Source organism: Helianthus annuus, chromosome 15, assembly GCF_002127325.2.
Source record: "Helianthus annuus cultivar XRQ/B chromosome 15, HanXRQr2.0-SUNRISE, whole genome shotgun sequence".
Lineage (NCBI taxonomy): Eukaryota > Viridiplantae > Streptophyta > Magnoliopsida > Asterales > Asteraceae > Helianthus > Helianthus annuus.
In genome coordinates, this window is record NC_035447.2 from 130446013 (window position 1) to 130461917 (window position 15905).

Genomic DNA, 15905 nt, shown 5'->3' on the forward strand with positions numbered 1-15905 from the left:
GGAAGACGATGAACAGTAGCATGGTCACCACCGCCGCCGCCGAAACCACCACCATCAACGTCATCATCGTCATCATCTGGGGAAGGTAGCCCCACCGTCGCCGGTTCTCTCTCCCGCCTCGTTATCTCTCTCTCTCTCTCCGACTTTCTCCCTCTCTCGTCTGATATGATGATGAACCGGCTGTGGTGGCGGTGGTGGCAGGGCTGTGGTGGTGGTGGCAGGGTTGTGGTGGCGGTGGTGGTGGTGGTGGCAGCGGAGTGGTGGTGGTGGCAGGGATGTGGTGGCGGTGGTGGTGGCAGCGGAGTGGTGGTGGTGGCAGGGCTAGTGGTGGTGGTGTTTAATATTTACTTAAATGGTCCTTTATGTTACAAATTTACACAATCAGTCCTTATTTACTAACTGACTTAACTGGGTTATGATTTTTGGACTGAAATGGCACCTTTCCAGAACGTGGGGGACGAAAATGCCGCATTTTTGAAAAACGGACTGAAATGGCCAAAGTGACCAAACCACAGGGACGAAAATGGCAGTTAACTCTTTATTCAACCTTATTATTACTTTCTCATGGCTTGTACGCGTTGTTTAGTAATGATTTTTGTTGACTTTCAGCTAGTTTTACATTATTGTTGACTACTTCTGTTTGGTTGACTTTCAGCTCTGATGTTGATTTTTTATGACCCCTTTTTTTAGTTTTGATTCTTCATTTACATATTTTGTGTTTAAATTTATGGTTACTTTTTTGCAATATCAAGAAATAAATATTAATTTTTTGAAAAATAAAATTAAATACTGTTAAAAAACGAAGTTCATGCTGTTGTACCATAAACAATGGAATATATAAGTTATTTTACTCTTGAAAATACATGATGTGCAACTGCTTTCTACAAGTAATTAACTAATTGGGGTGTTGTTTTGATCAGCAAAATGCAACTAATTGGAGTATATAAGAAAGTCTTTTTTTTGTGCTAGGGTTAGTGTTGGGTAATTCCTGCTCAGAACTCGAAAATTGTGTAAGACACATGAATCCTAACGTAACATGATTTTTGACGGATTTTTGACGGATTGATACGAACACAACTCGTTGAACTTAATTTTATTCTTCTTTTACATATTCATACTCTAAAATTACAAATTTACAACCAAGATACTAGAAACGTGTATATATAAATTATGTTTAAACTATAAAACTTGAAACTTGATGTACATTTCTCTTATATATTTTAGATTATGATATAAAGTACCCAGTCTGTTTAAGTTATGAGTTTTGACACATTTAAAAAAAAAGTATAAAATTAAATGGTTAAATTGTCAACTAGCGAACCCGTTGACCAACCTATTTAGTTAAACATGTTTGTGGGTTCTACTCAAAATTGACCCAAACCTGCGATGAATTTTTTGTTAGGTCATTTGTACATTCGTGTAAACTCACACCCCTACCCCCACCTGTGATGAAAAGCCTAAGACTATGGGGTGTAGAGGGGCTTAAGTTAGGGGCATTGCTCAACACGTGACGAGGGTGGGATCCACAAGCTAATACTCAAAAACTAGGGGTGTGGTGGGGCGTCGCTTAGCTGAGCGTGGCCAGCCATGTGGAATTTTTTAAAAAAACCACAAAGAAAATTAAAAAAAACACCTACATTGAACCAGCCAACCACAGCCCGCCATGTCACACCCCCCCCCCCCAACCACGCCAGACAGAATCTCCATGCCAAGCGGGCAACGCCAACCCGGGGTATAGCACCCGACGTTAAAGGGCCAAAACGCCCACACCCACCGGTCTAAGATAACAAACTTTAATTTGTTTATTAAAAATACATACATCATGCATAATTCAGAAGCTTTAATCTTGTTATTCAAACCGTTTAGTAACATCATGCATACACACCCATGTATTGTTTATTTGTAGTATTAAAATGAGACAGATAAGCAGTCTTAATAAAGAATCTCAAACATCCCTTTTGTCAACTAGGTTGATGTATATTAGATAGAGATTGTTCATATAATATAAGATAAAAATAGAACAATATGTTGAATGAGCAATCTATTAGTCTCTTAAGCGATCCTTTTTTTGGTTTTAGGCCTCAACCAAAACCGAAATGTTCGGCTATTAGTCTCTTAACCAATCGTTTTTTGCTTATAGATTGGTTAACCATTTTTATTGTATGCATTGGAGTAGTGAAAATCAATTCAAAGGCAGTTTCTGTATGCATCCACACTAGTTTTCAAGTATGATATATGTTTAATTTGGTTAAAAGAAAGTCCATCTATAGTGGAACTAATGATAAGTAACAAGACAACTTAAGTCATTATCCATTTTGTAGCATAATATACAGAGAACAAATTGGCAACTTTACCTCAAAATTTTGTCAAAGAAATGCAATACAGAACAACAACTTACATATGAACCATAGATACACCAACCAATATGCAAGTGAGTGGTGGTAGTGGAGCATGTATTACACCCTCCAAAATCCCAACCGAATCGTGTTCTGTCACCGCCTCTTCTTGTTCTTCCCAACATTTGTACTGATTTCCGACATTTGAGCTTCTTTTGGCATAAATTCCGCCTACACACCAACTTAATAGCCTTCCAGCAGCACTCAGGCCAGATTACTGGACACGCGTGAGACTGTGAGTACAAGAGGATATAGTTGGCATCTCGATTGTAACATAAATAGGTGGGAAATAATGAATTAAACTACTTTTGGATAAAAAGTATGTTAAATGTTTCATGGAAACTATCATGCATCTAAATGAAAAACTGGCGATATGAAATATATAACAACGCCCTTTAAACAACATAAGCACTAAATGATATATTTAACATCCAGTTTTTTTACTACAACTAATTATCTTAATCTGATTAATTAATATCGCCTAACCACTTTCAAAGTGCATAACCAAACATCCGCTAACCACCAATCCATTGTTGGAGAGACAATATTAATTTTTAAGAACTTTTTTTCAAATTGCATAAGCATAACCAATTGTTCATAGTTTCTGTCAAGACTCGGTTCTGAATGAAAAACAACCATTGAATATGTGTTCTAAACGGCAGACTGAATGACAGCCCCCTACCCTTTTTACCCTTTGTCTGATTCATCATGATCAAGATCATCAGTTTATCATTAGTAATATTCCAAGATAGATACTTAAGCAAACGCAGACTTACACACGGATACTTTTATTTGTTAACGGGGACCAACAGTTGGCCTTTCTAATTGACCCGTCATTTTTAAAATTCGTATTAACCGATATAATTTATGATAGTCAATGACTAAAACCTAACAGTGATACTAAACAAAAACAAGAAGACAAATGAGTCATACGATAGGTTATGGAACAAACACATACAACAAGCACACACCTAAAAATGTCACTTTCTGTCACCAAAGATACCAAGGTAAACAATAAAACATAACACAACCTACATGTTTGATCACCTACCTCACATAAAATCTACACTTGTAGAGTCTAATCTCAAACTTCAAAGTTTTTAACCACGGCAATATAAAAAGTCGTACATACAAACATACGCAGTGAAATCGCACTCATAGCAAGCTATTGATAGGGTTCGTGGAGGGTACAATTGCCATTATCCCAGAAGATAGAGAGACTGCTCCCACTGAGAACCCCCCCCCCCCCAATTCGTGGAGGGTACAATTGCCATTATCCCAGAAGATAGAGAGACTGCTCCCACTGAGAACCCCCCCCCCCCCCCAGCATAGTATCCGGATAACATAAAGTACGGCACAAGGAATCAAAACATAATTTACTATAAATGATAGCAGTAAACTACTGATAACACAAAACGGTTAACCATAGCAGTAAGATATAAGGCTTAATTGAGAGCAACTGATTACCCGAAAACTCATCAGTCCCGAAAAATGACCTCATCAGCCATGTCCATCAACGGCTGCAAACAATCTGGAGAAAACTTCCTCCCAAACATATACTCCATCGTGTGATTCGACCGCCTAAGCTCATAAATCAACTCCTTCGACACCTCATTCGGATAATAAGTATGCGGGTGCCCATCAACACTATCTGTCCAATTCACCCGAGTCAATGTAAACCCACTACACCCATCCGGATCCCCCATCGACAACAACGTAGGAAAATAATGCTCCTCCGGATAACACGAATTCGGCTTCAAACAATCCAACCTAAACTTCTTCCACAACCTCCTATCCTTAACCACCAAAACCGCGTGCTTCCTAGTCAACGTAAAGAACTGCGAACCCATTCGAAACCGATCAAACGGAACCTCCGGAACCATCACATTCTTCCCCCTAGCATTATACCTATCCCAAATGTACGGATCATCCTTAACAATTTGAATAAAACTTTTATACTTCAAACCCCTCAATTCCGCAACTTGGTGTTGCTTAACTTCGAAAAGGGTATCATAAAAATAACTAAAAGAGTGTAAAGGAACACAATGCTGAGAGATCAGAGTAAAAAACTGGTTCGCCGGATCATCAAGAATCGCGGTGGCGAGGAGACGGCGGGCGGCGGCGATGAGGGTGGCAGTGCCGCGGTGGGTTTTCTTGGCGGTGGTGATGAACCGATCATCGGAAAAGACGCCGCCGGGGGCGGTGATTTTAGGGTTTACGGTGGGGTCAGCGTGAACGTAAATAGTGTAAAGATGACGACTTGATCTGTTATTGGGGTTAAAGAATCGTTCCCACAAAGGGTAAAAGTGTAAATTGGAGTTGGTTAAGAAGAGGAAGGCGATTTTGGGTTTGGAGTTGGTGGATCCGAGGCGGGATTTGGATGGGTTGCGGTGGGTTTCGGCGGCGGTGGCTCGCCGGAAAAGGGAGAGGTCTTGGAGTTCGTCCGGGAAGGAGATGGGGGGAGGGGGTGGGGGTGGGAGGATGTGTGGGGCCAAGTAGAAGAGAGTGGGTAGACAAAGTAAGAGAAGGATGGTTGTTGGGATTAATGGCGATGGTGGTGGTGGTGGTGGTGGGTGTGATGAAGAAGAAGATGATGATGAAGATGATGACGTCATCATGTTTGGATGAGAAGATTGAAGCGGAAGGAATGGTGATATGGTTTTTGTTCAATGGGGTGGGGATTTGGGCATAGTGGTGAAGGGGAGATGAGATGATAGGGATGAGATGAGATCGGTTGTGAAACACCATCAATGTGATGGTAGCCTTGAGATATATTGTAATATAAAAATGAAAAACAATAATATAATGTATATTAATTTTCTTTCTTCTTTTGAAAAAGTATTAATTTTCTTTCTTTCTTTTGAAAAAGTTAAAAAATCTAATACACTTGGAGAGTATTAAATGAGAATTGGGCTAGGTCAAAGTTTTATGTCTTGTTCATAAGGTTGTATGGTGTGGGTTTACCACATCACCCATATCACCCCATTATAGTGCTTTCAACACCAATTCTAGGAGGTTGACACCTACTGAATAACTAGCTTTGTCACGAGCGTGACTTGATGTATCAAAATATCCTATTATCAATAATATAATTTTTTTCTCAATTAAATTTATATGTAATAAACCAAACGTATAATATTTTTTGTCAACAAACTGTATAATATTTTAAGTATGAGATGGCCAAGCCTAAATTTTGTGTTGGAGGCGTGTCTGTGAAATACTTTTCGCCGCTATGAACTGTGGTGAATATTGTACACCCGACTCATTCTCCAGCAAATAGACGACAATGCGAACAAAAATCTCCAACTTTAATAACATTGTCAACCGCCTTTTCGAACAATCGTGTATGAACTAGTGGTTCAAATGATGTGGACGTCATGACCATGGCCGATAGTGAATATAGGATCCATCACGGCTCAAGCTTTACAGTGATGCCTGGTTAGGAGCTTCTTCAAAAATCTCCAAAATGTTATCATGTACTACCATTTAAGCCAAAAAGTTCGAGTCGATCGTCTACACGGTAGAAGACAATATCTGGCACACCTGAATCGACCTCGTCTCAAGGTGCGTCAAATGCTTATTCCTATTAAAACCTAAAGACGACACCGATGACTTTGGTTTTGAAGAACCAAAAGACTTGCCACAACCGCCCGACAGAGATGGAAGCAAGGCAACAGCAAAGGCACGAGCAACCTCCTTGCAACGATAACTAATCTAGAGGGCCCATCGAAGTTGGACGATTTGGACGGAAAAATATGGCGATTGCTCTCGATCAAGGAACAAGAGCACCAATTGCAAATGCAAAGGCAAATGGAAAAAGATTTCAAGTTTCTTGAGAAAGACTTTTCGCGTTCCTCGCCTTAGGACCAGGTGGTTTTCTCGAAGCTTAGAAAGAACAAATCCGAGCTAAATACATGAACATGTACTAGTGGTTTTTTTGTTTGTTTATTTTGATAGTTTTTTTAAGTTGGTTTGTATATTTTTTAAAAGCTCTTGTGTCCTTGGACGACCTCGGTATCTTGCCATCACTATACTACGTCCGTGATGGGTATACTTGCCCTAGTGTGTGTGTAAAGTGATAGTATAATATCGTGTTTTATAAATTTAAAACTTGAAATCGGCGAGTAAAAAGAGCTAAAAATATAATTAGAAGTATATACACCCACACGCACGTCAATAACACATGCAATTAACCTCATTCTTAGGGATGGCAATGAAACCCGATACATATTGGACGGGTGTGGGGTCGAGTAATTGGGTATCTGGCCAGGTATGAGATTTGTTTTGAGATATTGGGATTGGTCTGGGTTTTAAAAAGCGCGCCTAGGCGCAAGGTGCACTGAGGCGCAGACCTCAGCGCCTCAGGTCACCTGAGGCGCGATTTTTCCAAAAAGCGCAAGAAGAGCGCATTTTTTGGGTTTTTTGGGGGTCTAAGGCGCGCGCTTTATGTAATTTGGGTATTTTTATGTGGGTTTTATGCATTAAAGTGTTGTACAATAGGTTTTTCTGGCTTGTACATGTAGGTAAAATCATACATAAACGTTATTTATAACTATATTTTGGATAAGAGATACTAAAAACCTATAGGATATATAAAAAAATTTATATAATCTCCTAGCGCCTTGGGTACGAAAAGCCCACTGCTTTTGCGCTTTGCGCCTCATTTTTAGACCTCGTCGCTTTTGTGCGCCTCTCACTAACCAAGGGACTGGTATAGGATTTGACGTTATACCCGTTTACCCGCCCCGAGTACCCGATTATATATGCTCGTTTACCCGCTCTGGTTACCCGATTATATATGTCCATCTACAAACCGAACCGAACCGAATCGAGCGTTTTTTCAACCGTGCAAAATTCGAACGAGCGCCTTTCGATCCGAGTATTTTTCGAACGAACGTCGCGCGTCACATAACATATAGAAAAGTGACGACGGGGTTGTTAGTTTTTAGAGTAAAGGTTTCGTCCAATTAGAGCACAATTATAAATATATGAAATAACAAGGAATAGAAAAAACACTCAACTGGTTTCTACCGAGATCATCTGAGCGGAAAGATGAATCGTTGGTCGATTGAAGCCGACCTTTGATCTATGAGAAGTTTGAAATCGAATGAACCGATTAGAGCAAAACCTTAGGGTGTTGGCGTCTTGGAGACGGAGAATTTGAATAATGATGGTTGATGTGGGGTTTAATTAGGATTATGTACTTTTAAACTGAATGGCGGGTTGACACTTGAATATCGATCGACCCTTAACATTTCGGTATTTTGACATTTGACTCAATTACTCTGGATTATTAGACAATGGACTATTGGTATCAGCCTTCAATTCTATAATTAAATGGGCTATAGTTGGATCTTGGACCAAACATTGTTAATATACTCCTCTAGTTATTTTATTATTACATACATATGTATATATATTAAAAAGTAATTCGAGCCAACCGAATCAAACCGAACTGAGCGGACCTTTGCTCATGATCGGTTCGTTTCAAACCGAACCGAACGCCTTTTTCAATCGAGCATAATCGAACGAGCAAATTCCGAACATTTTTCGATCGAGCATCAAACGAGTCTCGAGCGTCGAGCAATTTGAACAACCCTACCATGCACCCCGTCAACAGCCGCAAGTTATCCTAGTGAATTATTTATTTAGGTCAAACAAAAAGAGCGTATATTGTGATTTTATTTATATATCTACTAGGTTAGAACCCCGTGTATTACACGGGTTGAATGAATATAACTTTATAAAAAAAATCACATCTTTAAAAATGTGTACTGCATGGGTTAAATAAACACGTGTATTACACGGGTTGATTAAATATAATATAATTTTTTAACACATATGGTCGTCAAGATATGTTTTTGAAAAAAAATAAACTTTGATGTATTGTAACATTTTACTTTGTTTTTTATTTATTTATTGTTAGGTTAGAAACTTGTGTATTACACAAGTTAACAATTTTACTTTATTTTTTATTTATTTATTAATAGGTTAGAAACTTAAGTATTACGCATGGTTAAATCGATTTAATTTTCAATTAAATAGTTATTAATAAGCAGAAAAAGTAAAAGAAAACGTTAAAAGAAAAAAATGTTATTTTATTTTAATTATCATGTATGATGTTATAGTTTTACTTTCATATATGATTAGATTAGTATAATAGTAGCAGAGGAATTAACAACGAATATTTTTTTTGCTCCTTTTGAACTACTTGTGATTGATTAGAAGATAACCCTAATATGATGTTATAGTTTTACTTTCATATTTGACTAGAGAGCGCCTAGTGACTTTTACAACCATGACCGTCGACGAAGAAAGTTACCTAAAAAGATTGGTTATACCTCTTCACTAAATCACCGATTTGATCGCCGCCGATGTGATTTCCTGCAAAATTAGCCATATTAAAACATATAATCGATCATGAAATACTACAATTAGATAGTACCGTAGATGATCTGACTTCAAATCCGATGAGTCTTGAACAAAATTATTGGATCGATTATAGTTCCTGTGTTTGCCGTTTCGTTCAGAGAAGAAAAATGAGAGAGAGTTTGATTTAGGGTTTTGAGAGGAGAGAGATTGTGAGGAGCGTAAATGAGAAACACTCCTTCATTCCTCAACTATGAGGTGTGCCACATAGATGCTGACATGTCTGCTTAGTTGGCTTGCACCATTGGGTGACATGTGTCCCCCAATGGTTTGCTTTATTAGATATATAGATTAGGTTAGTATAGTAGTAGGAGAGGAATTAACAACAAATATTTTTTTGCTCCTTTTGAACTACTTGTGATTGATTAGAATTTGGAAATAATTCTTAAATGAGTCTGGTTCGTCATTAGTTTCATTACCCATTGGTTATTAGATAGTAAATAAAGATTATAATTAACTTTTATATAAACAATTAAAACTATCTTTATCTTATAAATAATAAAAACGTTAATATATAGTTTTTAATTTTATTAATTAATATATGGTTATCATTTATCCTTATTATTATCATCAAAATCTTTTAATTTTAATAATTAATATATGGTTATCAGTTATCTTTATCATCAAAATCTCTTCTATAAATTTTAATTGAGAACACCTCATAAAGCGACATGTGTCCCTAAAGTGGTTTCTTTTGCGGCGGGGGAATTCATTAGTTATATATCATGTTATGTTAGACGAAAGGCAAATGTTTCTCACATGATCACGAGTCTGTGTGTAAAACCGAGAAAAAAATAACTAAGTCGATCTCTGACTCGCACGTTGCGACAAACCTATCAAACGGGGAAAATAGACGCGCTGCGACGGACATTTCAAACAGGGAAAAAACAGATCAAACAGTTGAACCTCACACGCACGTTGCGGCGTGTTAACTCAGAAATTTAGAGCGACACGTTAAACAGAGAACTTATGAATGATGAAAAGTATATAAGAGACTAAAGTTGAAAGCAAAAAAATGTTGAGATTAAATTGCAAAAGATGAAAAGCTTTGGGTTGAAAGTAAAAAAAAATTAAAGGTGTTAAATTGCAAAAGATGAAAACTTTTGAAATTAGAAGTGAAAAACCAAATTAATCAAAGGGGTTAGAATACCAAAGATTGAAACTTTAGATTTAAGTTTGCAAAGATTGAAACTTTAGAATTAAAAAAAAAAATCAATTTCAAATTATGAAAACAAAAGAGATAAATAGATTTAGTTAAATTGATGTTTAATATTATTATTATTATTATTATTATTTTATAAAAGAGATAAATAAAAATTAAAATGTGAGAAATTACCAGAGAATGACACGTGTACAAAAAAAATTTTTGTTTATTAGTATAGAAAGATTTGAATAACGAATCTCTACTTATTGGGTTGAGTTTTTGTTATTCCAATAAAACATGTAAAGAGATGTAAGTATTGGTATTATACTTAAATGTAGAAAATGTAAGTTTTTTAATATAGTTTCAAACTTATGGCAATTATTGTTTAACTTTTTCTTATGTAAGTCTTCTATTAGTTATTTAAAATTTAAAATGAGTTGTAGCTGCTGATGGTCAAGGTGGGTTTTTTTTTTTTTTTTTTTTTTTTTTTTTTTTTTTTTTTTTTGTGATATGCTCCCTGGTGAAAGTAAAAAAGTAAAATAGTGAAAGTGAAATAGTGGATCAAGGATTGACATATTTTTCTTGAATATATATTAGTTTTTTATTAGAAACTTAGAGAATATATATTAGTTTTTTATTATAAATTTAGAATGTTTTGATTCTTTTCAATATGTGTTGGTTTAAGACTAAGCGGTATGGGGGCCGGCTTAGGCCCGGCGAGGCCCGGCGCCGGTCCTCCACACCGCCCCCTCTTCCCGTTCCGGTGAGTTCGGCTCCCCACAGACGATTGTGACGGGCCTCCTTTCTCCTCTTGCCTCTCACATATACTTATACATACATACATATATATATACATAAAGGGGTTCATCCCCCACCCCTTAGGTCCATCCCCTCCAAGTCACTCCTACGTGGCGCTGACGTGGCGGCTCATCCTCTTGAGGATGGGGCTCTCCATACCCTCTAGTCTAAGTATTTTATTAGGGTGGGGGTATGGTTAATCATTCTAGGGTGATTGAGTGATTTTCTACCCAATAATATTATACCATGTCAACTCCTCATTCCACTCCTCATTTTGCACTCAATCAGTGGGTATGGTTAATCACTCTAGGGTGTTTGAGTTATATATTTTTTATTGGTTCTTCTCTCTCTCTCTCTCTCTCTCTCTCTCTCTCTCTCTCTCTCTCCTCCATCACCCTTCTCCACCTTCGGTGACTTTACACCGATTTCTCACCCTCTCTCCTACTCAAACACCCTAACTCAATCATGGGGGTATGGTCACCGATCGGTGACACCCACTCAAACACCCACTCCCCGCACATCATACCCCCCACCCTTAGCTTCTTTTGAATATGTATTGGTTTTAGTGTTGACTAGCCTACTAATTTTATTACATTTCGGTCTTTTGTATTGGCTTCAGCCTACTAATTTTATCACATTTCCGGTAATACCCGATGTTTATGCCCGAAACTCATGAGCATACCCGAAACCCACGTGTATGCCTAATACCCGATGGGTTTTAGGAGAAGTTTTTGCAACCGAGTATGGGGTTGAGATTAGCCATACCCGTCTCATACCCGACTCATTGTCATCCCTACTCATTCTAATAACTCAAATTTAGTTACCTATTTTAATAAACCCGAAAAGGAAAATTAATTAAACCTATCGAAAATAAAAATTAGAGTAAATTATTGTTTTGGACCATGTGATTTAGCAAGTTTAACTCTTTCAGGTCAAAAATGAAATTTTTAACATATCAGATCCTGAGGTTGCATTTTATAATGGTTTTGGCCACTGACACTAACTTTGTTACTTTTTTACAGTTAAGTGTAAGGGTAATTATATACCTTAGGGGTTGTTTTTGATAATTAGAAAATTCTTTTAATATTTAAAAGATTATTAATGCAATTACTCAAGTTTGTTTTTTAATTCGTTATTTTCACGATTATTATTTAACAAAATATGTTTTATACATACAAATAAATATGTATTTTCATTAAGCGTTTATTTTTTATAAACGTCATCTTTAAAATCATTTGTTTTTTAACATTTTTTTAAAACCATCTGTCGTTTTTAAAACTATTCATTTTTAAACCGTTTGTTTATTAAAATCGTTCTTTTTAAAGTTGTTTGTCTTTTAAAGTTTGTTTATAACGATTCGTTTTTTACTGTTCTTTTTAAAATCATTTTTTAAACTTTTTCAAACAATTCGTTTTTTTAAGTCGTTAATTTTTAAAAATGTTTCTTTTTTAAATTGTTCCTTTTAAACGATACTTTAAACAAAATGTAAATGGTTAATGAAAATACATATTTATTTGTATATTTAAAACGTATTTTATTAAATAATACTCGTGAAAATAACAAAATAAAAAAAAAACTTGAGTAATTGCATTAATAGACTCTTAAATATTAAAAGAAATTTGTAATTATCAAAAATAACCCCTAAGGCATATAAGGACCTAATTACCCTTACACTTAATTGCAAAAAAGTAACAAAGTTAGTGTCAGGGGACAAAACCGTTATAAAATGCAACCTTGGGGTCTTATATATTAAAAGATTCATTTTTAGGCTGGAATAGTTAAACCGGCTAACCAACATTGTAACACCCCGTGTGTTCGAATGTCAAAGTCAAAGTCCAAGTCAACTTTGACTTCTTGATTGTAACTAGTCGATTTTATGTTTAGTTGTATTCTGTGAAGTAAGTGTTGTAATCAGAAAGAATCGAAGTAATCGAATGATTAATCAATGCGACCGATTTACGACTGTGAATAGTAGGAAGTAACAATGCGATAAAGTTAATCAATCAATACTCAAGTTAATCGATTCATCAATCGAACTCGAGGTTCGAATTATGCGAATTTTGGTATGGATATACGTGTGTGTGTGCCTTATGTGTTACTTGTGCGTGTTTACTTTATGTTTGGTGTGGTACTCAAGCGAATCAATCGAAAATCGAATCGAAACTCGAAAGGCAATCGAACTCAATCGAAACCGACATCGAAACGTGACTTATAGAAGATTGTATGTTAGATATAGTAGTTGGGACTGAAAGTAATTTGACTAGGAACACTATCGTATTCATATCATCGTCCATCGAAGCCGAAACATCGAAAATCGTCACAAAATACTCAAAAGGGGGTCGCGGATCGAACAGGAGGCATCCTGATCGAACAGGCCAGCCGATCGGCTAGCATGTTCCTAGCCGATCGAGCAGACCATTCGATCGGAACTCCTGGCCGATCGGCTGACACTTTCCTCTTTTGGAGCCTATAAACAGCCCTGTCATTTTCACCCTTACTATTTTTTGAAAACTCTGACCGAACCAGCCTTGTTCTTCACCTTTTCTCAGATTTCTCTCAACTCCGGTAAGTTTTCACTCTAATTATTGTACGTTTTTTATCATTACATGATTCTACACCTTTCTATCTTTCAAAACTTGATTTCTAACCGTGAAATCACCAAGATCTAAGTGTTCTTGGGTGATGTCATCATGGTGCTCTTGAAGAACATCATGCTTTGGCCTCATTCAACCATGAATAGCTTAGATCTGACCGATTCCCACATAAACAAACTAAGGGTTGTAAGAATCTTAACATATTCATGGATAGATTTCCAACTTTTCTTCAAGATTTTACACTCAAAACCTTAAAACCGATAGAAACGGAGCTCGAACCAACTAACTAATCATTCTAACAGTTAAAAGGTTCAAGATTCGGTTACTATCTACATGGTTCACCGATTTCGGGGTAAACATCAAACTACCGTTCCGAACAGTTCACCAGCCGGACTTGGGTGATTCCTGTCCGAACCGGTGAAGCAAGTAAGGACCCACGTTATAATGGTTTAACTCGCTGTCGAAACACCTTAAAATCATGACAAATAACCAAACAGCCAAGTGTTAGACGAAAGGCCGACTAGGTCAGAACTGTTGGCCGAACGGCTAGGCTGTTTGAACAAACAGCCCAGTCGATCGAACATACCAGCCGATCGGCCGGGCCAGCCGATCGGCTAGCACATGGTTCACTTTTCAAAATTTCATGAAGTATGCTATTGACGAAGTGATGTTCGATCGAATACGTCACTCGATTGGTAAACATTACTCTTCGGATCATGAGATACTATGCTTCAACACTTAATCGATTTTGCAACTCGTTCGTAGTATGGAATGCCAGCCGATCGAACAGGCTGTTCGATTGAGTGACATCCTGCTGAGAACTACTGCTGAAGTTCCTAACCGATCGGTTAAGTCAGCCGATCGAACAGACCGTTCGATCGATCGACCTGAAAGGTAAGAAAACTTCAGTGTTCTCAAATGCTACAACAAAAACTTCAAAGGTTCAAACCATCATACACAAACACATCTAAGGAAGAAACAATCCACTCGAATGGACCAGCCGATCGAGCCTACCGGCCGATCGAAAAGGACTGTTCAAACGGACTTTCAAGCCGAACGAACAGCCCGTTCGATCGAACCTGCTGTTCGATCGACCAGGCTATTCGATCCATTTACACTTGTTTGCATTTCCGCGTTACTCATTGTTGCGTCATCGAACTATTCAGGCTAACCCTACTCTCAGCGCTCCCTTCAATCCATAACCAATCACTGTGAGTATACTCGAACCTTTTGTGCTTTAGCACTTTTGGGTGTTACATACGTTACCTATCAAAATCACAATCGAACACACTATTCAAACTATTTGGACGCTAACCTATTGCATGTATTACGTGACTAAATGTATGCTTGTTGTTATGTTTACACGTGGAATGCTGGCTACCTGCCTTAGCAACGTAGTACTATAGTTTGGACTCAGCACCCGTTCACACGGGGGTTGTTAAGGACAATTACTTGCATGGATTACGGTGGTAATCATGTATTGCGAACTGTCTCGGACAGTCAACCCACAGTCGTTGGTATCGATAGGTCCATGTCGATAATTAACATGCATCATTTCCCTCTGTTACGTGCTGGTTATGCGTAACTATCCGAACTCTATATGCTATTATCAAACTTGTATGCTCACCTTTACATTTTATGTATTGACTTTATTTTAACGTATGTGACAGGTGTTTAGGATATTTGCTTGCTAGGGAAGTGAAGCTAGAATAAGTTTCTAGAAGCCCCCAACCAATAGTTGTCTGCCAAGAACAAGCGTCTGGGGCATAGTTGTCTGTAGATCTTGTCCTCTGGCAATACAGCCAGAAAGTCAACAGAATAGGGGTCTAGAAGCAGATAAACAATTGCTGTATTTATATTTGAATCTGAGTTGTCGGAACAGGATTAATTGTTTGGATGTTATCTGTAATAACTTGTTATTTATTCGGGATACGGTATGGGACGTATCACTTTAAACTGAATTTGTATTAATAGTTGTTGTGGAAACTTCTGGACAATCTGTTTCGCTCAGTGCCATGCCCCGATGATTCCGCCATCGGTTAGGGTGTGACAGATTGGTATCAGAGCCATAACTATAGGGAATTAGGTAAGACACGACCTAGTCCGGGTTGCTGTCATATAGACCTAGACTATAGTTAGGAACCATCAGACCAAGTTTATGTGCTTTATCCTACAATCCTTCGCTACCACCGCACTCGAATTTTCAATGAAAGTTAAGCAATTTGGTCAGGAATAGGCGTGAAAACCGTAAACTCCCGACTAAATTGTCTGACTTATGATGATTTCATCCATTTACTCATGCTCATTCTGATATTTTCGATAACCTACGAGGAGAATTATACCAAATCAGGAGTGGAATCCCTATTTTGATGAATAATCTCCTCTATTTTATTAAAGATCAGGAACAAAGGTCGTTAAGTCAGGGGTGAAATCCTAACCTTGACAATTTGTTCTGAACTTCATTGTATCTCACCAACGCTTCGACGGACTCCAACGACCTGAACTCACAAGTACGACCTAAAGGATGCGTGTGGAATGCCCGAG

General features: G+C 37.5%; 1 protein-coding gene across 2 annotated transcripts; it reads right to left on the reverse strand.

Annotated features, from left to right (window-relative positions):
• Nucleotides 1-2243: 2243 nt before the first annotated feature.
• On the reverse strand, nucleotides 2244-5148 carry LOC110912430 (glycosyltransferase BC10). Of its 2 annotated transcripts, none has more exons than XM_022157117.2 (2): nucleotides 3864-5148; nucleotides 2244-2629 (listed from the first exon to the last, which is right to left on the reverse strand). In XM_022157117.2, the coding sequence occupies exon 1, from the start codon at nucleotides 5012-5014 to the stop codon at nucleotides 3875-3877; it is 1140 nt and encodes a 379-aa protein (XP_022012809.1). In that variant the 5' UTR covers nucleotides 5015-5148; the 3' UTR covers nucleotides 2244-2629; nucleotides 3864-3874. The 2 variants fall into 2 exon arrangements, with proteins under 2 accessions (XP_022012809.1, XP_022012810.1); XM_022157118.2 differs by having other exon boundaries at nucleotides 2244-2613; nucleotides 3864-5147.
• Nucleotides 5149-15905: the final 10757 nt, after the last annotated feature.